This window comes from Lissotriton vulgaris, chromosome 6, assembly GCF_964263255.1.
Source record: "Lissotriton vulgaris chromosome 6, aLisVul1.2, whole genome shotgun sequence".
Lineage (NCBI taxonomy): Eukaryota > Metazoa > Chordata > Amphibia > Caudata > Salamandridae > Lissotriton > Lissotriton vulgaris.
The window spans coordinates 1,497,094,264-1,497,115,021 of NC_141694.1; the positions used below are offsets into that span (position 1 = coordinate 1,497,094,264).

The window sequence follows — 20,758 nt, forward strand, 5'->3', positions numbered from 1 at the left end:
TACTTGCTTGCGGGGGTAAGGAGTGTCATGTCAGCGGCGCGTCGTTCACCCTCCTCAGCTTCTCCCGTCCGGGAGTCCGAGGGCAGCCCCCCCACTGTAGGTAATTATAGTCGTCTTAGCTGCGGGTTCGTGATTTTCAGGAGTCCGGTGACTGTGTGCTGTCCTCGGATCTCACCTCAGATGTCCGCTCTAGATTTCCTGGCCCCAAGGACTGTGTCTCTGTAGGCGTTCCAGCACGTTGGTTCTGTTGGGCTCTGTTAGAATGGCGAGGCGCTCCTACTTGTCGCCAGCCCTCCAGCCAGTCCTGAGCTGTCTCTGGCGTGTCAAAAAACCATGTTTTTCCGTCAGCAATGACTCGCAGCCTCGCCGGGAACAACATGGAGTAAGGCAGTTCCTTCGCTCTCAGTGCTTTTTTGACCTCCAAGAAGGTTTTCCGACGCCGGGCAACCTCCGCCGTGTAGTCTGGAAAAAAGGCGAGCGTTGAGTTCTGGATCTTGATGGGCGGTGAAATTCTTGCTGCTTGGAGTATTATATCTCTATCTCTAAAGTTGAACAACCGGGCCAATATCGGACGTGGTGCAGCACCCGGCTTCGGTGCTCCGCCGGGTACTCTGTGCGCTCTCTCCACTGAAAAAAATTGTGACAGTCCCTTGGGCTGCAATTTAGTCTTTATTAGATCTTCAACATAGAGGCCCATTGCTCTTTTGCCTTCTGATTCCGGCACTCCTAAAATTCGCACATTGTTCCACTTCGAGCGCCCCTCTTGATCGTCCAGCTTCTCTTGGAGTTGTTTATTCATGGCTTTCATGCGTTCCATGGCCAGCTGCAGTTCCGAGGTGTCTTCTACTAGAGATTTTGTGACCACTTCTACCTGTGCCACCCGTTCCGAAATTTTGTGAAGATCTGACTGTAGTAAATTCACGTCTGTAGAGATCGACCCCACCGTCGTTTGCACACTGGATAGTGTCTTCATGAAGTCCTCCAGTGTCACTTTCTTGGCACCGTCAATGTCTTGACCTTTTCCCGTGGAGGTGCGTCCCTCCGTGTGTGGCGGGTTGTTTTTATCGTATGCGTATTTGTCCAGTTTGGCTTGCGTGGACATATTTTTGGGTCCTCTGCCCGCCATAGTGGCCGTCTTCACTGGTTCGCAGGGAGCGGGCTACTTTGTGCCGGTGCCAATAGTACCTTCTGAACTCCGTACTCCGTTCCTTGGCAAGCAGCGCTAGTCAGAGGCGGCCTTCAGTGAGGCGATGTTAATCCAGTGTAAGTCCGACGACTCGATAGTCTGGTGCCTCAGGGATGCGTCCACATATTTGTTGTTAGGGGCTCCGATCGCACAGTTCCCGCAGGGAAGGGCTCCCGTCACTACGAGTTTGGTACCGGATAATGTAGAGCTACAGTGTCTGTGCCGGTAGGCCTGGTGCGCATGGATTTGTGTCCTGTTACTTAGCACTTTGTATTACTCCCGTGGGGCCACTGTGCCGTTGTCGGTCCTGGGTCCTTGGGCCCCTCCGGTAAACTCTCTGTAGTCGCACACGGGGCACCCCCCTGCCTGTGCGCGCCGGATCTTTGTTATATCTTGCCAGGGTGTGATTGGCTCCGACTGCTCTGTCTGTGTAGTGTGTTATGCCCCGTCGCGGTTATGCAATGGCCCTGTGTCCCGTAGAGTGTCTGCGTGCCATCGGGCTGTGGCTGTACAAGGTCCGCTTATCGTCTGATATTAAACAAGGGGTGGTTTTTTTTTGTGTGCTCTTTGTATGCTTTTGTTTGTTTTATGCGTCCTGGTTTCGGGGGACAAGTCCGATGCAGGCAGCTGCCTTCTCGCCGCCGGGGAGTACTCCGTGTGTGTCCCTCTGCTGCTAGGTCTCACCGCAAGTTTGCTAATGTGGGGCTAGGTTCGGCTCCCTGTTATCCGGCAGTGCCCCAGCTCCAAAGAAGTGATCCGGCTGCCGTCTCCACCCTTTGGTCTGCTGCAGCGGTATCTGTGATACGCCGCTCCTGGCGGCGTCTATTTGCCCCCCCTCGACGATCGTTGTCCGATGTGTGGTCCTTCCCTCCACCTCTCAAATGCTGGCTACCTTCTGGCTGCTGTATTCGCCGTCTCTCCACCCCTGATGAAAGTAAAATGGCGACCGGCCGTGACGGGAAACCATGCGGTTGCTCCGGTTGTTGATATTGGAGTCACTCCGAGATTACGGCCGTCGTCTCACCAACAGAGTGCTTTCTCCTCGCTCCTCAGGACGTCTGGGTCCTTCCGCACAATCACTGCTGCGGGATGAGCTCCGGGCCTCCGGTGGTCGGCAGCGTTAGTATTCTCAGGGAGCGTTCCGGTGCCTTGTTCAGTCCCCTGTGCTGCTGGTAAGGTGCCGGTGATATCTCGCCTCAGGTTACTACGTTTGTGGCATCTTTTATGTTGGGCTCCGTCTTCTCACCTCCGGAACTCAGGCCAACTTACGTTTTCTGAGGCCGCTCACCCCTCACTTCCGCCTGGGTATGGTGGTACTCGAGGCCGGTGTTACCCTACTGGTTACAGGCCTCATTCCCGCGCTGAGTGGCAGTCCCGGTTCAAAGCGTCGGATGCCTACCGGGGTTGGGTCGGACGGTGCAGACTGCCCTCTGACCTCGGGATCCGCCTCCTGGGGTGAACTTGTGCCGGATAAATGAGCGGATTATTTAAACATGCTGCGTCGCCTGCAGAGCTCCTTCACTACACAGCCACCATGTTTGGCTGCTAGCCACGCCCCCTTCAAATAAACATCTTTGTTCATATATACTGAGTCTCTGTGTCCCTGCTGAGGTAATACCACTTTTCAACATTCTGTCTTTCTTGTGAAGCATATAATGCACGAAAATTAAAACAGTTGCCATAATTACTCTTTTCTGCTGATCACTGGTTTTAGAAAAACAGATCAAAGTGAAATGTCAGTTCTAATTCTTTCTCTTTAAATATCAGCTGTAATTATGCTCGGTGACCTGTCTTTCACCTTGGCTCCTGGCAGGAGGCATTGTGATGTCACAACTCAAATGTAATAACTTATTACAGTGGTACAGCTATGTCATTTTGTTATCACGGGTGGCAAGCAACATCACAGCCCAACTCTAATAAGAATATCAGAAAAAAATACAGGGTTTTATACTGGTATCGTGGGCTCCCAAGTAGTATAAAAAATAATAACTTAATACCATATCACAATTTTGTAATACCTCTCATTTTCATCGCTAAGTCTTTGGTAATCTGTTGAAACTGTTTCATGTTTTTTGTTTTCCAGCAGGATTTTTTCCTGTTCTGTTTTCAGCACTTTTTCCAGTTCCTCTAACTGCACCTTTTGTTTTAGCAACTGATTGTACCTGGGTAACGAAAATAAAATGGATTATGTTTTTAAATTGTTGTAGTTCATGACAAATGCATATCTTCACAATACTCATAATACTTAACTCTTGTATCAACTTTAAAATTGTCATCCTATTATTAAGTGGCATCATCAATTTTACAACAATGTGTACTTGCAATGATGTCTTGCCTTTGCAATGAATAGTTAAGTACTTAATTACAAACAACACTTTGTAGTATAATCAGTAGTACTACAATAGTACTTCTCACATAATAATGGACACATTTAGCACACCTACTTGCAGAGACCTTCACCTGCCCACCCACCTATCTTTTCTATGCAGTGTTCTCTGCCACAGTTGCAAAGGTCTCCGCACATGTAGGTAGCAGTTAATTTGGAAAGAATCTGGGGATGACAGGAAAATGGGGAATTACTACAAATGTGGGTGTGCTAGGTAATGAAGTACAATAAACCGTAGGTATTTTCAACTTTGGAGTTTCTGACCAGATAAACGTGTGTGCGGTTGCAACACGCAGGCTTTATTATGCCTGTAAATACACTGGAGAAAATGTATTGTATTACAAGTCCGTCATTGTGAAACATATTGAATATCTTTGAGCCCTGAGGAAGTTCCCCTTGAGGAAATGAAACAGGTTGCTGAGCTTTGTTTACTACTGAAATTAAGTATGATATTTAAAACAAAGAACTTTTTTTAAAATACCTACGGTCTATTGGACTTCATTACCTAGCGCACCCCCATTTGTAGTAATCAATCTTGGATGTGGAGCACAGACGCATCATGCGGCTGGCGTTGGGGAGTTTTGCTCAGGAACAAGAATTTGTTGGAACCAGCGTGAGGTGCAGAGCTAAGAGTCTGCCGTTGTATTCTTTGTCATTAGGAAAATGGGGAATACTTACCACTAAATAGGGCAGCATTAGGGAGGAGTAAGAATAAGCTTGGAATGAGGAGGGGTTTCGGGAGGGATATTCAAATACAACCCCCCACCCACAAAAGAGTAAGTTACTACAACCAAAAAGGACTCAAAATAGTTAAAATATATACTCCAGTCCAGCCTTGTAGTAAATCCAGCACAGTCACTTGTAGATACTGCAACACAAATATATGTAGGACCATGATATGCATATACATAGCTGTAAATATATCAATTAATTAAAAATCTACTTAAAAGGGAAAAGGGACTGCATCCAGGTAATAATAGGATCCCATACTAGTTGAACTGACATTGTCCTTGGTTCTTTTGAAAAATAGACATTTCCAATAATTTCAGGGGAAGGGAATAATATAATAATGCCAAAAGGTTTGCTTTAGTCCTTAAAACGTGACTTCAGAGATGTTGAATTGTACTAAATTTAGCAAAAACATGAAATGTGTCTGCTTTTAGATACTTCGGGGTCTATTCAGGGTACAGGACGGACTCTTCAAGCAATATGCTGTGTTATGGCCCCTTGCACTGTGGCCCGTTATTGGTTTGGGAGGAAGGGCCCAGAGACCGGTTGTATGTCACTGTTTGAATTTTAACCAGCTATGAAGCATGCAGTTAAGTGGGAAAAAAGAGAAGAGTACTATACTAAATATTGTGACACTACAATTCCCACATTGCCTGTGAATATATAAACACAAGGTCCTTACTACTATAGTCCACACCCACTTGAACAAGCATTGGAAATGCAATAGGTCTCGCATTAGAAAAGTTGGAGTTATTGGTCTTGTAAATGACATATTTTATTTATTTGTTGGTTTTTAAAATTGCTAAATTGATGGCTTTGTCATTTACAATGCCAATAGTTATAACTTTCGCGAATGTGACACCTATAGCATTTGGAATGCAACATGTTTTGTATTTACGTGACTTAGATGGCAGCTCTGGTCGTTAGGCCACATCTCTAGAGAGCAGGAGAGTGCAGCAGGGGAGAGAAGCACAGCAATGCAATAGGTCTCACATTAGGAAAGTTTGAGCTATTGGTATTGTAAAGGACACATTTTTTATTTATGTGCTTGTTTTGAAAATAGCGAATTAATAGCTTTGTTATTTACAATGCCAATAGTTTTATCTTTCGCAAATGTGACACCTATTGTAACACAATATGTGTTGTGAGGGGTTGAGGGTGAGGGGTTGAGGGTGAGTGAGGGTGAGTGAGTGAGGGTGAGTGAGGGGTTGAGGGTGAGTGAGGGTGAGGGGTTGAGGGTGAGTGAGGGTGAGGGGTTGAGGGTGAGTGAGGGTGAGGGTGAGTGAGGGTGAGTGAGGGCCAGTGAGGGCGAGTGAGGGTGAGTGAGGGTGAGTGAGGGTGAGGGTGAGTGAGGGTGAGGGGTTGAGGGTGAGTGAGGGTGAGGGGTTGAGGGTGAGTGAGGGTGAGTGAGGGTGAGGGGTTGAGGGTGAGTGAGGGTGAGGGGTTGAGGGTGAGTGAGGGTGAGGGTGAGTTAGGGTGAGGGGTTGAGGGTGGGTGAGGGTGAGTGAGGGTGAGGGTGGGGGGTTGAGGGTGAGTGAGGATGAGTGAGAGTGAGGGTGAGGGGTTGAGGGTGAGTGAGGGTGAGGGGTTGAGGGTGAGTGAGGGTGAGTGAGGGTGAGTGGTTGAGGGTGAGTGAGGGTGAGGGGTTGAGGGGGAGTGAGGGTGAGTGAGGGTGAGGGTGAGTGAGGGTGAGTGAGGGTGAGTGAGGGTGAGTGAGGGTGAGGGTGAGGGGTTGAGGGTGAGTGAGGGTGAGTGAGGGTGAGTGAGGGTGAGGGGTTGAGGGTGAGTGAGGGTGAGGGGTTGAGGGTGAGTGAGGGTGAGGGTGAGTGAGGGTGAGGGTGAGTGAGGGTGAGTGAGGGTGAGGGTGAGTGAGGGTGAGTGAGGGTGAGGGTGAGGGTGAGGGGTTGAGGGTGAGTGAGGGTGAGTGAGGGTGAGGTTGAGGGTGAGTGAGGGTGAGGGTGAGGGGTTGAGGGTGAGGGTGAGTGAGGGTGAGTGAGGGTGAGTGAGGGTGAGGGTGAGTGAGGGTGAGTGAGGGTGAGTGAGGGTGAGGGGTTGAGGGTGAGTGAGGGTGAGGGGTTGAGGGTGAGTGAGGGTGAGGGGTTGAGGGTGAGTGAGGGTGAGGGGGGTTGAGGGTGAGGGGTTGAGGGTGAGTGAGGGTGAGTGAGGGTGAGGGGTTGAGGGTGAGTGAGGGTGAGGGGTTGAGGGTGAGTGAGGGTGAGGGGTTGAGGGTGGACCATCCATGATGTCTTCGTTGATCTACATGCACAGAGTTTTGATGATGCTCAGCCTTGCTCCATTGTGCAAAGGTGCGACTGTCATGTATAATCGGGAATTCGTCCTCAAGGTAAACCCTACACGAGAAACTCTGAAGTACAGACACCCACCGTAGGGTAAGGCCTGTAAGATGAGTGATGTCATAAATCCCACTTCAGCTATAGGTATAGGAAGCGAAATACAGCTTCCACCCTTGTTTTCGCCTGGTTTCACGTGGCAGAAGGATTTGAAGCAAAGCCAGGTCATGCTATATTATTTGATTTGGCTTTGCGTCAAATCCAAGAGCGCTTGGCACCAGCCAGGCCACCCTCCAGAGAATACATTAATGAGAAATGGAGCGAACTGATTTTGATGCTGCTTGTCGATTTCAGAGGTAAAAACCTTTAAAGCAGGAAACTGGAAAGTCGATTTCTTCTGTCGTTTTAGCACCTGTACATCACTCAAATTAATACCCGTGGAAACCTTAGTTAATCTGAAGACAGGGTGCGAATCATGTTTTTTTCCTTTTTACATTTTTAAATGCCTCACTGAGCTGTGGGAACCGCGTTTTCGGTACACGGGAGCTGCAGACGAGTCTAAAGAAGACGGAGGGAAGAGAGAGAAGGGGAGGGGGGAGGAGAAATGCGACACGGCGGGCAGGGGAGGGGGCGGAGCGGGGAGAGGGAACAGACGGAGGGAAGGCAGATAAGGGGAGGGGGGAGGAGAAATGCGACACGGCGGGCAAGGGGAGGGGGCGGAGCGGGGGCCTGGAGTGCGGCTGAGGCTTGTCGATTTCAGCTGTAAAAACCTTTAAAGCAGGAAACTGGAAAGTCGATTTCTTCTGTCGTTTTAGCACCTGTACATCACTCAAATTAATACCCGTGGAAACCTTAGTTAATCTGAAGACAGGGTGCGAATCATGTTTTTTTTCCTTTTTTTACATTTTTAAATGCCTCACTGAGCTGTGGGAACCGCGTTTTCGGTACACGGGAGCTGCAGACGAGTCTAAAGAAGACGGAGGGAAGAGAGAGAAGGGGAGGGGGGAGGAGAAATGCGACACGGCGGGCAGGGGAGGGGGCGGAGCGGGGAGAGGGAACAGACGGAGGGAAGGCAGATAAGGGGAGGGGGGAGGAGAAATGCGACACGGCGGGCAGGGGCGGAGCGGGGGCCTGGAGTGCGGCTGAGGGAACTGATGTGCACGCGCTTTTAAGCTCAATGCGCATGCGCATTGAGCTTAAAAGTCACGGGCACTGCAAGGAATCGCCACGATTCCTTGCAAGTCAGTTAAAGAGTGGTTAAGCCCCCATAGTCTCGCAAGCTCGATGCGCATGCGCATCGACAGCCGAGACCTAAAAAGACGAGATGTCGAAACGAACCATGGGGCACTCCTAGAGAAAACTGCTGTTGCAATTAATGGCCTTACCAAATTGTCTCAGGGAGTGCAGTGTGTTTCTCCTTTGGTGATGGGGTTGTGGTCTTTTACCACCAATGCTGTACCGGCAGTCAGAGCGCGCCGTTTACAGACCACTTTGATGAACATAATTAAATCAAAGGCTATGCCCAGTGTTGGACACACCTTGTAAAGAAGTCGGAGAGCAGAAACTAATCTCCAGCACAAGCACTAGCCTAGCGCGACTTCTTCGATACGAGACGGACTCTTCAAGCATTAGGGATATGTATGGTCCCTTGCACTGAACACCAGCGACTTCGTAGACTGAAAAAGGCAGTAATCTGCTGAAACGCATCTCTAAACAAATAAATAGATTGGTCTGATCCTCGAGTGTGGGTCTCTTTTGAAAGGGTGGGAGTTTGTGTGAATGTGCAGAGGTGCAGCTGGTTACCCACCACCAGAACGTCTGTTTTGCCCCCATTGATCTGGAAGCAGCTCAAGCCCATCCAGTTGGAAATCGCAGAGAAGCAGCTCCCACGAAGTTCTGATGGGTTGCCATACTTAGGAGAAAAATAAAATACCAATTAGGTATCATCAGAGGATGAAAATAAAGTGCAGACAAAGGATTCTACAAGGAGTGTAGATATTAACAAGCGTTTTCCATGCAATAGGTCTCGCATTTACGAGAGTTTGAGCTATTGGCATTGTAAATGACATAGCCTTTTATTTATGTGTTTCATAAAAAACTGCAAGCTGTGTGTAAACATTCACTTTGTACTTATAGTCGTTGCTTACAAGAAGCAAGGCTTTTACTGCCAGACTTGCTTCTTGTAAGCAAGGACTGTAAGTACAAATTGTGTGTTTACGCACCGCTTGCAGGTGTTCAAAAAATATGAAGAAAAGGCATGGTCATTTACAATGCCAATAGCTCAAACTTTCGCAAATGTTAGAGCTATTGCATTGCAAATGCTCGTTTATCCTGTCTCTTCTCCCTGTTTTCCCCATTTTTAATGTTTTTCTCTTCCTCTGTTTCCTTCCCTGTGCACCCCAGCCCACCGCCCTCTTTCACGCTATTCTTTAACAGTGTAATTTATAAGTATTTTGTCTGCAAACAGAAGAGGCCCATAAATAACACATCGGGGGCCAGGCTACAAGCCCATCTCCTAGTGGCACCCTAGGGCCCTACGGTGGGGGTTCCCTATGCCAGTGGGATAAATGTGTTTGATATCCTTGGAGACTTTAAACTCAGGCTAGAGCGCCCCTAGGAACAACCTATCTTTGGGTTCTTACCCATCATTTGAAGGGGGGGTTGTGGGAGGGAGGTGGAAGGGGGGGGGGGGGGGAGGTTGAAATGTGGACTTAGGGTGTCAAACATAGGTCCCCAGTGCCATCTAATGCCACGCACAGATGCCGTTTTGACAACAAAATATGAATGTTTCCGCCCAGAATGCCTCGCCCTGTGTCTGGTGAGAGCCCTGTGAGGCAAACTTGCTTCTGTGCCCTGTTTACCCCTTCCCAGGGCACAAGGAACCCCGTCTGTTTCATAACACTCTCTTGTAACTTTAATGTCACAAGACACGCGAATAGACGTCACTTACGGCAGCCCTTCTAACCATCTCTAAAGCCCCTGTGATAGAGCTTACAGTTTCTTGTTTTACTCATACATGAATACAGACTTACTTTATTTACGTATGTGTTGTCTTATGAAGCGCTAACCACACCTGAGCAGGTATCAGAGCACTGAGAACAGGCAAAGTGCAGCATGCATTGAGTGGCAACATCATAAAACAGAGGGCTGGGCTGCCAGGTATGATATGGACGTGTAGTGCACCGAGTGCACGCACAGGTGACCAGGGGTGTGTGAGTGTGCAGTTGGAGACATTATTTATGCTTTTTATATAGCGCAGACTTTACCCGAGGGTGTCAGAGCGCTTCACAATAGGAACAGAACTGAAACATGAGAAAATTACAAGGGAACAAATTACAAAAGCAAAAGTTACATTACATGAGGCAAAAGTGACAATCGTGAGCAAACAAAATACAAGAGGTAGCAAACGGTGCATTACAGGAGGAAAAAGTGACGTGTGCAGGTTACAAAAGCGTACAAAGTACAAGTAGAGGTATAATACTACAATAAATGGAGGACACTCAAACACAAGAACAAACGTTACGTAGGCAATGGTGGCACATGTGCAAGTATCGAAAGCAAACAAAATATAAGAGGTAGCAAACAGTGTGTTACAAGAGAACAGTGACGTGTGCATGTTACAAAAGAGTACCAAACACAGGTAAAAGGGTATAACTGCAATAAATGGCAGTCTCTCAAAAACCACACAAACACACTGGGAAGGCACTTCTATAGTCATGGCGAATAGATATTTTCTATACTAAAGGGTCTTCCTTCAGATAATAGGGAGGGCATGAATTAAGTTTGGAAGTGTCTTTGAAGGAGGAGAACTTTGAGGTCAGTTTTGAAGGCCTGGGAGGAGGTGGTGGTCCGGAGCTGAGGCGGAAGTTAGTTCCAGATTCTCACTGCGTTGCCTGAAAAGGATTGGGCCATCGATCTTTCCTTCTTGAAATTGGGAGGTTCAAGCAGTAGATTTTCTGCATTTCGTGATGGTCTAGAGCCTCCAGAGAGTTTCAGTTTATTCGCCAGATAGCGAGGAGAGGAGGAGTGCAAGGCTTTGTGGGTGATGCAGGCAGTCTTGTAGATAAATCTTGCTTGATGGGAAGCCAACGGAGGGTGGATAACATGGTTGTGATGTGGTCGCTTCTTTTGGCCCCATAAATGAAACGAGCTGCTGAATGGAGAACAGACTTAAGGAGGGACAGGTGGGATTTGGGGAGGCCAGTAAGAAGAGAATTGCAGTAGTCCAGTCTGGAGAGGACCAGCGATTGGACCAGGGTTTTAAGGTCATGCTCCGGGAAGAAGCGACGAATCCCCCAGAGAAGGCGTAGTTGGTATCGAGCAGAATTAATGTGGGAGAGTAGATTGAGTTTTGTGTCGAGTATGACACCAAGGGATTTTGTGCTGTCGACAATGATGGGTTTATTGTTCAGTAGATTCATCTGGTCCATCCATGATTGAACCAGGGGAGGAGAAAGTGAGGAGGAGAGGAGGAGGAATTCAGTTTTGGAGGGATTCAGAATCAGTTGATGTGTTGACATCCAGTTTTTAATGGAGTCCAGAGTAGAGCTTAGGACGGAGAGATCGTGAGTGGAGGCAACCTTGAGATAGATTTGAGTGTCGTCTGCGTAGAGATGATAGTGGACCCCGGATTTACTTAGGAGATTTCACAGTGGTTCCAAATAGAGATTCAACAATGTGGGTGAAAGTATAGGGCCTTGAGGAACACCTTGACCCACCGCCAAAGGAGATGACAGACTGTCCACTATTTTGATCATTTGGGATCTATCAGAGAGGAAGGAAGCAAACCATTTAAGCACAGTGCCCTCCATGCCCATTCTCTGTTGAAGAGTGTTGAGGAGGGTGTTGTGATTGACAGTGTCAAAGGCTGCAGAAAGGTCAAGGAGAATTAGAAGACAAGACCCCCCGAATCTAGTATCCGCAGCGCGTCATCTATCACTTGCAGCAGGGCTGTTTCAGTGCTTTAAAATTGATCAGGTTGGGGGAATATCTTAGAGCATCAGGAAGGGCTTTCCACATCTGAGCTCCCCGTACCGTCAGAGATTGCCCCCCCAGGCGAATTCTCTTAAATCTGGGGACGACCACCTGCCTTCGGGTGGCAGATCGCAGCTGACGGGTCGGTTGGTAAAAGGCAAATCTTTTTGCAAGGTAGGGTGGACAAGGTCCATGCAGGGCTTTATAAACGAGTACCAGAGCCTTAAAACGCACTCTTAGGGCCACTGGAAGCCAATAAAGCTCCCTCAGTTGCTTACGAACGCTGAGCCTCCTAGGAATGTTGTAGAGGAGTCTCACCGTCGCATTCTGGACTACCTGTAGCTTTCTAATCAGAAAGTCAGGTGCCCCAATGTAAAGGGCATTCGCGTAGTCCAGGCGGGAGAGCACGAGTGCTCTGGCTACCGTTTCTTTGGCCGCTTGGGGGAGAAGGGGAAAGAATCTTCGAAGGGTGGTCAGGGTGCCAAAGCAAGTCCCAGCCAGTCTCGAAATCTTGTTCCGGAAACATAGATCGGCACCAAACCAGACTCCTAGATTCTTAGCTATCCCACCATCTCCCTTGGGGCAAGGTAATCCACTGGGCCAAAAGGACTCCCTAAAGTCAGTTGGAAATTGGCCGTAGAGTAAAATGTCCGATTTGTCCTCATTGCACTTGAGGCAGGCTCTTGCTAGCCAAGCAAATAGAGAGGACAGGCATTGACGGACTCCTGATGTGCAGATATTATCCTTGTTCCAGGTAAAGAGAAGTTGGGTTAGTGGTTAGTGATGGGGCGGAAGTTGTTGAGGTCATTCGCATCAGCAATGGGTTTTTAGGCAGAGGGGTGACAGGGAACAGGAACAGGGAACAGGAAGGGAGCCTTGACAGAGGGAGAGGTTGACCAGAGTGGTCCAATAGGGAAGAGAATGGGTATAGAAGTCAATGGCAATGGCACTAGGGATGGGGTCAAGAGAATGGTTGAAGGGCTTTGTTTCGAGGATGCACTTGAGGAGGACATCTTCAGAGATGGGGTCGAAATTCTGTCAAATGGTTAGTGATTTGCGCTCCTCTGGGAGGGTAGGATGAGCGCCCTGATCCACAAGTGATTTCACTTTTTTGTCAAAGAATACAGCGAAATCCTCAGCTTTCTTTGTAGAATCCTCACACTTGGAGTTTGGGGGAGAGCAGTTCGTATTCTTGAGGAGATCAAATAGTTTTTGGGTCTATTTTTGGCTGAGTCAAGGAGGGTTCTGAAGTGTGATGCTTTCCCAAGGAAGATGTGTTTGTGGTACATGGATCTTGCTGCACGAAGCGTGGCCAAATTCTCGGTGGAGGGCACTTGCCTCCATTGTTTCTCCAGGAGTCTTAGGTGCTTCCTTTCTTCATAGAGGGATCTGTTTAACCAAGGTGCTGAGGGAATGGTCCTTTTCTTTTTGCTTTGGAGAGGAGCGACGTTATTGATTTCGACTGCAAGGACTGAGAGGCATTGGGAGGTGAGATCGTGGACACATAGCAGTACAGCAGGCGAACAGCAGCCAGTCAGCAGAAGGAGGAGAGAGCCGAATATTATAGGATTAAGTGACTGGCGTGGAAGAGGCTTTCAGCAGAGACAGCGGGGCTGGGGCGTAGACAGCAGAATAGCAGCTGAGACAAACAGTAGTCACTCAGCAATAGAAGGAAGAGAGGGCATGATATTAAGATTAAGTGGCTGTAGTGAAGAAGGCTTTTAGCAGAGGCGGCGGGGTTGGGGTGGAGAGAGCAGAACAGCAGCGAAGACAAACAGCAGTCACTCAGCAATAGCAGGAAGAGAGAGGGCCGGATATTAGGATTAAGTGACTGGAGTCGAGGAGGCGTTCAGCCCTACTGGGGGCCCAAGCGTGGACCGCAACTGGCGAGGGTCTCTAAACCTTCTATTTGTAGCAAATCCAAAGGAGGGGGGTTCCACAAGAGAGGGCCCAGCCCTTTCTTCCTTAGGGCTACTGGAGGCAGTAGCTGCATCACAATTTAGATAGAGATTATCCCATCCGCTGAAACCGTGAAGCAGAAATCTATTAACTCTGTAGGTAACAGGCGCCAATGCTTGTTTGCATCGTATTCACTTTCTTACTATTCATCACCTTACAAACCAGACGTGGCAGCTTACACTTACACAATGCAGTGTAAGGGGAAAACGAATTGCGCATGTTTTTCTGATGGGAGCTCTCATCCCATCGAGGCGTCTCGGGAACTGCAGCTGTATTTTTATAGAATAACTGGATAATGAACAAAAGGTGAGTAATTGTTTGCACGCACCTGATGCTCCTAACGTCATATAATGGAAATGTGGATGATTGCTTTATGAAATCAGATTAAGGACATCACGGAGGGCGTGGCATACACACTGTATAAGCAGGGGGATGGGGCAGGGGGCTCAGGCACTTCTGTACTGTTCCTGCATACTGCAGAAGAGGCTGCGGTGAGTGTGTGACTAGTGACATAGCCCACAAAGTGGACGCCATTAAACAGCTGCTTACTCACCCGCAGCCAATTTCTCAACCAGGCATGTAAAGGGCAGTGACGTCGTAGCCCTCTCCCTAAGTCACATAACTGACATGTCTGATTGACAGCCGCAGTGGAAAGGACAGTGGTGCAGATGAACCGAACAGCACGTCGTCGTCTCAGAAAACTGCATTTACTTAAAAAATACAAGCTTGCTTTTGAAGCCACTAATGTGGCGTAACTTACAGAACTGCAGACCGGACTTTGTGCCTGGGGAACCTGGTTCGACGCTCGGAGGCGGCTCTACAAAACAAAATACGTAATAGTCAAAACTAATACCGTTTAAAACTTCTGGCGTCCAAATTTAGTGTATATGAGCACATCGAAGAGGGAGCAAACCCCAGGCATCAGTGGCGGTTTTACCGTGGGGGCGTTTGGGCGCCGCCCCTGTTTTCTCGCCGTGCGAGAAGAAGGCAGAAACAAATGGTAGTTATTTATTTATAACTACCATTTGTTTCTGCCTGCCCTTCTCGCACGGCGAGAAATCAGTCAGCAAACTTCCTCGAGCCTCAGTCTCCTACTCTGCATGCTGCAGAACGGAGAGTGGGAGGAGGCTTGGGGGAGTGGCTTGCCCACTGTTGTGAATACGGACTGTTTGGACAGCCTGAGAGGCTGTCCAAACAGACAGTATTAGCAACAGTGGGCAAGCCGCTCCCCCAAGCCTCCTCCCACTCTCCGTTCTGCAGCATGCAGAGTAGGAGACATGACGTATTTAGGGCAGCCGGCCGAACCAATCAGCGCCGGCTGCCATGGAGGGGAGGGAGGCTGCCTGCAGCCTTCGGTGACGAGGGAGGCATTCAAAAAAATCCAGGATGGCGCGCGGGAGTCTGCAGTATCGGCCCTCGGGACAGGACTCGAGTCGAGAGCCAGAGCGGGAAGCCAAGCCAAGTTACGTTTTTTTACATTTATTTTTATTTTTATTATTATGAGGCAGTCAGTCCGATTTTACGCCCCGCCTATTTCAAATGTCACCAGCCGCGACTGCCAGGCATGCACCCTAGCATGACCTTGGGGCAGAGAATGAAAAAAAAGTGCTCACCCATTCTTAAAAGACAGTGTGCAACTCCGCAAGTGAGAGATCCAATCCTGGTGGGCGGGGACAAAGTGGGCATGGTGGTAACAAGGAGGGACTAAGAAGCATCCTGTTGAATTGTGAGCCAGCGTTTAGTATGTAGGATGACGCCAGCGAATGAAAAAGATGGGTGGGGCTTCAAGTCTGCCTCAGAAAGCTTCGGAATGCGTATTGATTCCAAGAAGCCGTCGCATGGCGAGAGCAATGCATGCGCGCTGCTCAGGCCAGGCGAGACCTAAAAAGTGTGGGACTTGAAGGTGAGCTCTGAGGAACTCCACACTCAATTGCTAAGGTCTCAGAGTAGAAAGGGTTTTCATAGACTTGAAACTATGATCTTTTGAAAAAGAAGAAAACCAACCCAGAGCCTTGTTCTCTATCTCATAGATACACAACCATCTGTGTAGAGTGCTATTTCAGAATGGAGATGTGCGGGAGCAGTTACATGTAGGTGACCCCGAGTGATGTACCTTTTGATGGATGTGCGACTACAAAGGACATCACCCCCTCCTTGACCAGAAAGCCGTTATCCCCTAAACTCTAGGATTAATGTACCTACATAGATCCAGTATCAGGTAGGATTAATCTGTGACATTGTTAGTTTACGCACAATAGCAACAATTGTCTGTGTAGCTATTAGAGCCACTGAGGCTAGTTAAGGCATTCATAAACCCTGAAGAATGCTCCAGGCCTGTTAATCTATAATTGAAGTGCAGAAACATGTTGTCAGATAAGAGACAGGTCTGAGTCATTGTCCTCTGTGTACTCTCTCATCTTTGTTTTTAAATATACCTGAGGTCCTCAACAATAAAGGTGAAATATCGAGGAACCCAAAGGTATTTTTAGTTAGTCTGGCTCCCGCCATTTCCAGTAGTTTTTACCTAAGAACGTCCTTCTTCCTTAAAGTCTTCGAGGAGGTTGAGTCTGCCCTGGTGGCACTGACCTACCAGGGTGGGGAGAGGATGCTGATGATGAAGCAAGACACTACTACGTGTGTGAGATTTCTTCTTCCATAAAAGATGACTTGCTTTAAAAGCTTGGCAGAAGTCCTGTGACATACAAACTTTGGATGTCTGATTGTTTCTATAGGATTAAGTAATAGTCTATCTTTTATCACTCTTTTTTCATTCCTTGCGCTGCCATACTAATTTTTGTGATTACATTGATACTTCAGGGGACATACAGTGGCCTGCTCTCCACCTCTCTGCTTATGTGCTAAAGGTTGTGGCCCCACATCCCCGGATCTACACTTTGAACCAGGCATGATGGGGGCCACAGGGGGAAACTGCATTCGCATTTGTTACAAGATGGAACATAGCCCTGATTGGGACAAAGACAAGAGGCATGCTGATAGTCTCACATCTCCTCTGGAGTTTGAGAGTAGCTGGAAGGGGCCAATTCCAGGTTAGATTTCTTATACTTCTTTTTGGATTTTTCAGAAAACATGGACTGCAATGATGATCTGCTGCAGAGGATGACATCTGGCGCGGGAACAGGAACTGGACCCTCCTTTCAACTCCGAACGGCCATGGAGTGAAGTCTTCCATTGTTTTGCGACAAACAACTTTGCCTCGTGGTCCCCTAGGCCTTGGATTCATCTTACTGCATTCACCGCAGGCCCTGGAATTGTGCTTCGCCCCCAGGCAACAAACATAACAAACAAAACAAACAACAAACATAATTCGTAAGGGCCCGTCACTGACAGTTGTTTGCAGCAGTCATTTCACAGCTTGAACCCTGTTGTTTTAGGGTAAGTCAATTTCCTTTGCATACTGGGTAGAAATTTTGAAAAAGGGTCTACAAAGACCAAAGAGTAGTTCTGGATTCGAGTTTGAAGGTGTGGGAAGAAAGGAACTGACGTAAGCACGCATAGGTGACACTTATATGTGGGTCCATCTACCACTTCTGTAGAGGAACGTCAGTGTGAAGCCGCACGATGCCACCGACTGGCGTGCAGGAATACTGACTTAACATTTCTGGATGCAGTATTTTCCAAGTAAGTAATCAGCAGTAGCCATCAGAATATGTAGTCTTCACAACAGTGTAGTGAAATTCACCCACAATGTCGATAGCAGCTATCCACAACAGTATCCCTTTACACAACATTTTCTCCACCAGTTTTAAGTGTTTGCTACCTAATTATCAAAAGCTATAATTATTAGCCAATAATGGTACTAATTGGGTCCAACCTAGAAAATTTAAAGACTAAATCCACCCAGTAGGATATGAACATGTGACATGCAGGTTGCACCATTGACTAACTATGCATGCCTTCTTTAGTACAAAAAGACAGGCTACTTTACTAAAAAGATTACTTATGAATGAATAATACGTTGTAAACCACTTTGTTACCCTACAATGTCCTGGTGCTAGACACAATTATGTCAGGTGGAGTACAGGGTAACTAGGATGAGAAGAAATGTGCTTTCCTGACTTAATATGCACCACACCTTAAAGCATCAGCAAGCTAAAAGTATGACTTGAGAAAAACTAGGCCAGTAACACATTTTAACATAGGAAAACACATGATTCAAATCAATTATGAAAATATTCAACAATCATTTTATGTAATGCATGTAAATTATTTATAATCTCTTGGTCTACATCAATCCCAGTTGTAGACTGTCCACTAACGAAGACCCAATACAAGAGAAACCAGCTCCTTCAGTGTCTTGTCTCTGGCTTTCCAGTGAAAGACGGTCTGCCATACCTAAAGACCCATCATTTTGACAAACGTTACAGAGAAACAAAAAAATAATGGTGTGACATAATGAGCTTTCTCTCTGCTTGTGAGTTCTATTATTATTTCTCTGCCTGGGTCTTCTATGTTTAGTGGATCCAGACAGGGAACGGTGGTGAACATTCACCAATTTCACCACCTCAAATTAGAGCATGGGAACCACACGTTTCCCTAAATAGCACCACAAGGTAGAGAGTACCCAGCAACTGAAAATTACCTATCTTCAAGTTCCTTATGTTCAACCTCCAGATTTTTATGCACAGATTTCAAATTTCCATGTTTGGCAATAAGAGATTCATACTCTGCAGCTTGGTGTTCATGAAGATGTGCCAGCTTTTCGTGATCTTTAACCAAAGCATCATACAAGCATTTCAGTTCTTCTCGCTCCTTCATTACAGATTCATTTTCACTTTCCAAACCAGAATGTTGAATTAACAGTTGTGAATTCTGGTTCATAAGAGAGTTGCTTTGAGAATTCAGGGTGGAGTTTTCAACCTGTAACAACAAAAGGTTCATCAGAAATTGCAAAGTAATAGAAATTCTAGCTCAAAGAAGGTACTAATCTAAATGGATTTGATATGACATGCAGATGACAACATGAAACCTCTGATTATTATAAAACGCAAGAGCAGCCTTCAAATGTTACATAACATATGGAAAATCAATGCATTTTTTTTCAACGTGAACCAAAAAAGAGTTTTGAAATGTATTTGTTTAAAATCAGTTTCAAAATATTGAACTGACACATAAGAGAGTTCATAAGTGGCAAATAGAAATAATACCTACATCTGCGTGTATAAACGAAGCCAGTTTTGTATACAAGATATTATAATTTTAAATTCTACTGCTAGGCAGAAAAATCCAGGCATATACTATAATATTTCTAAGTACATTCCCAGGTGATGCATCATGTGGCGAATTCAAGGAGGCTTGATCGAATGCAGTTCACATGCAGACACATGGATGAGCTCAAGTTTGAATCTAGACACCTGTGAAAGTATTCTCTCTTAAATTAACTGGAGTTTAAGAGCCTCTTAAGGGTGTAATGACCCTGGAAGCTTGAAAGGATATCCACACACTCATTAGATGCACCAGCAGAAGAATTCCCATCCTGATTCAGGAAGATATTTCCAAGTATGAACATAAGCAATATGATGAAAAGCATACTGGAGATAAAAACAGATAACCTGCTGGAAGCTGCTGATAGAATGGATTGAAAGGAAGTTGTTATTTTAGTAAATTTGATTAAATCTGTGGACCTTCTATAGAGACTTACCATTTAAAATGACCCCAACAGATGGGACTGTTGAAAATGTTTTAGCAAACTGGTAATTCTAGGGACTGATCTAGCGCAACACTGTATTAGAATCCCTCACTTCTGCGATTGTTCTGTATAAAGATACAGCACACCACTGTCTATAATGGCCACGCTAGTCCACAGACAAAAATGGATGACTCTCTTTTACCTACATTGCTTCTTTCAAATACAATAAACATATTAAAATCCTTCTTCCACGTGGCCGTTCGGTCCTGATCGATGCACCTTTTAATCCTATTAGTGGAAAGCATCGACCTATATAATTTTCCATAGTAAATAGATGTATATCATCCTTGATAACCGAACAAATTGAATGAAGGTTAAAGTTGTTGTTACTGGAAACATCAACAGCAACCACCATAAGGAATTATATGCAGGGCAAATTTTTATTGAGAAAAGTAAAAAGAAGAAGCATTCTTCTTGCCATTTGTAAAGCCAGTGGAGACTGTGAAAGATGTAGCTGGGTTGCCAGTTTACCTTTCTAAACACACACATATTCTGAGGGTGCAATTTCCAGAGTTTTCAAGTTTTGTGCAGAATTGTACAGGTATGACTGCGAGGTGATTTGTACAGGCTATATCACTTATGTTTAGGAAGAATGCTGGACTATGAATTTATAACCACATACAAGTTTTATTTATTAACATTTATAGAACTGTATTTGTTTTGGTGATTTTGGGGACATTGTGACTGTGGAATTACCCTGGGTGTAACAGAACAGAAAGAGCTTCAGGATTAAATCCTTAATAAGGCACTTTGAGATCCAGCCTCCCTTTTCCTTCAAAACATTTTTTCACGTGGTTCTTTAACTGGAACTTCTTTTAGGTATAACATGTTACCAGTGGGTGACTGTTATGTTCCAGTGTGTGCATTGAGATTGACCCCTACCACACCAGATTCAGTGCAGGACCACCACCACCCAATATGTAGAAGGTGACCAAGGATACCACCATGGGAGGAAAGTGGTTCCCGAAGTCTCTACAGCACATTACCTGCCTTCTCTCAAAGAATGCATTGGAAAGAAGTATTCACTAAATTTGTACCCCATCGTGTGTGGTGCACACCCAGAGCAGCCTTTTATCCATAATGATGATGAATACGATTTAATGAGTGCCAAAGGGTGTTCTGGTGCTAGTACCAAATTGAGTCTAAAAACATATGTTTGGGTGGAGAAGAACTAAAGCCAGGATGTAGAAGACTTGTGAAACACTATGTGATTGGACTGATGGAACAATGAAAGAGGCAGCTGGTTCCAATGTCTGCAGATCTTGAGAAGACAGTGAAGAATGAGATAAACAGAGTGTAGGGTATGAGAGGGGCAGTATAGAAAAAATAGCAATGGCAGGTACCCAGGGTCTTGCATGAAAGCCTTATGGAAGAGACAGAGCGGCTTAAACATAGATAGCTCCTTAGTGGGGAGTTGTGTAGGCTAACAACATTTTTGGCAATGTTAGAACAAAGAGGAATACTCAGAATGAGATGGGCAGCAGCATTCTGCAGTATATGAAGCCTCGTAGTAAGGTATCCACTGA

General features: G+C 46.4%; 1 protein-coding gene across 2 annotated transcripts in view; it reads right to left on the bottom strand.

Annotated features, from left to right (window-relative positions):
- The window catches only part of CCDC88A (coiled-coil and HOOK domain protein 88A), an 865,879-nt gene that overhangs the window by 206,148 nt on the left and 638,973 nt on the right, over positions 1–20,758 (bottom strand). For both annotated transcript variants that reach the window (XM_086927667.1, XM_086927666.1), the window contains exons 20-21: positions 18,126–18,403; positions 3,205–3,348 (exon numbers count right to left, since the gene is read on the bottom strand). In XM_086927667.1, the coding sequence (XP_086783793.1) occupies positions 3,205–3,348; positions 18,126–18,403 (422 nt within the window). The remainder of the gene's footprint in view (positions 1–3,204; positions 3,349–18,125; positions 18,404–20,758) is intronic.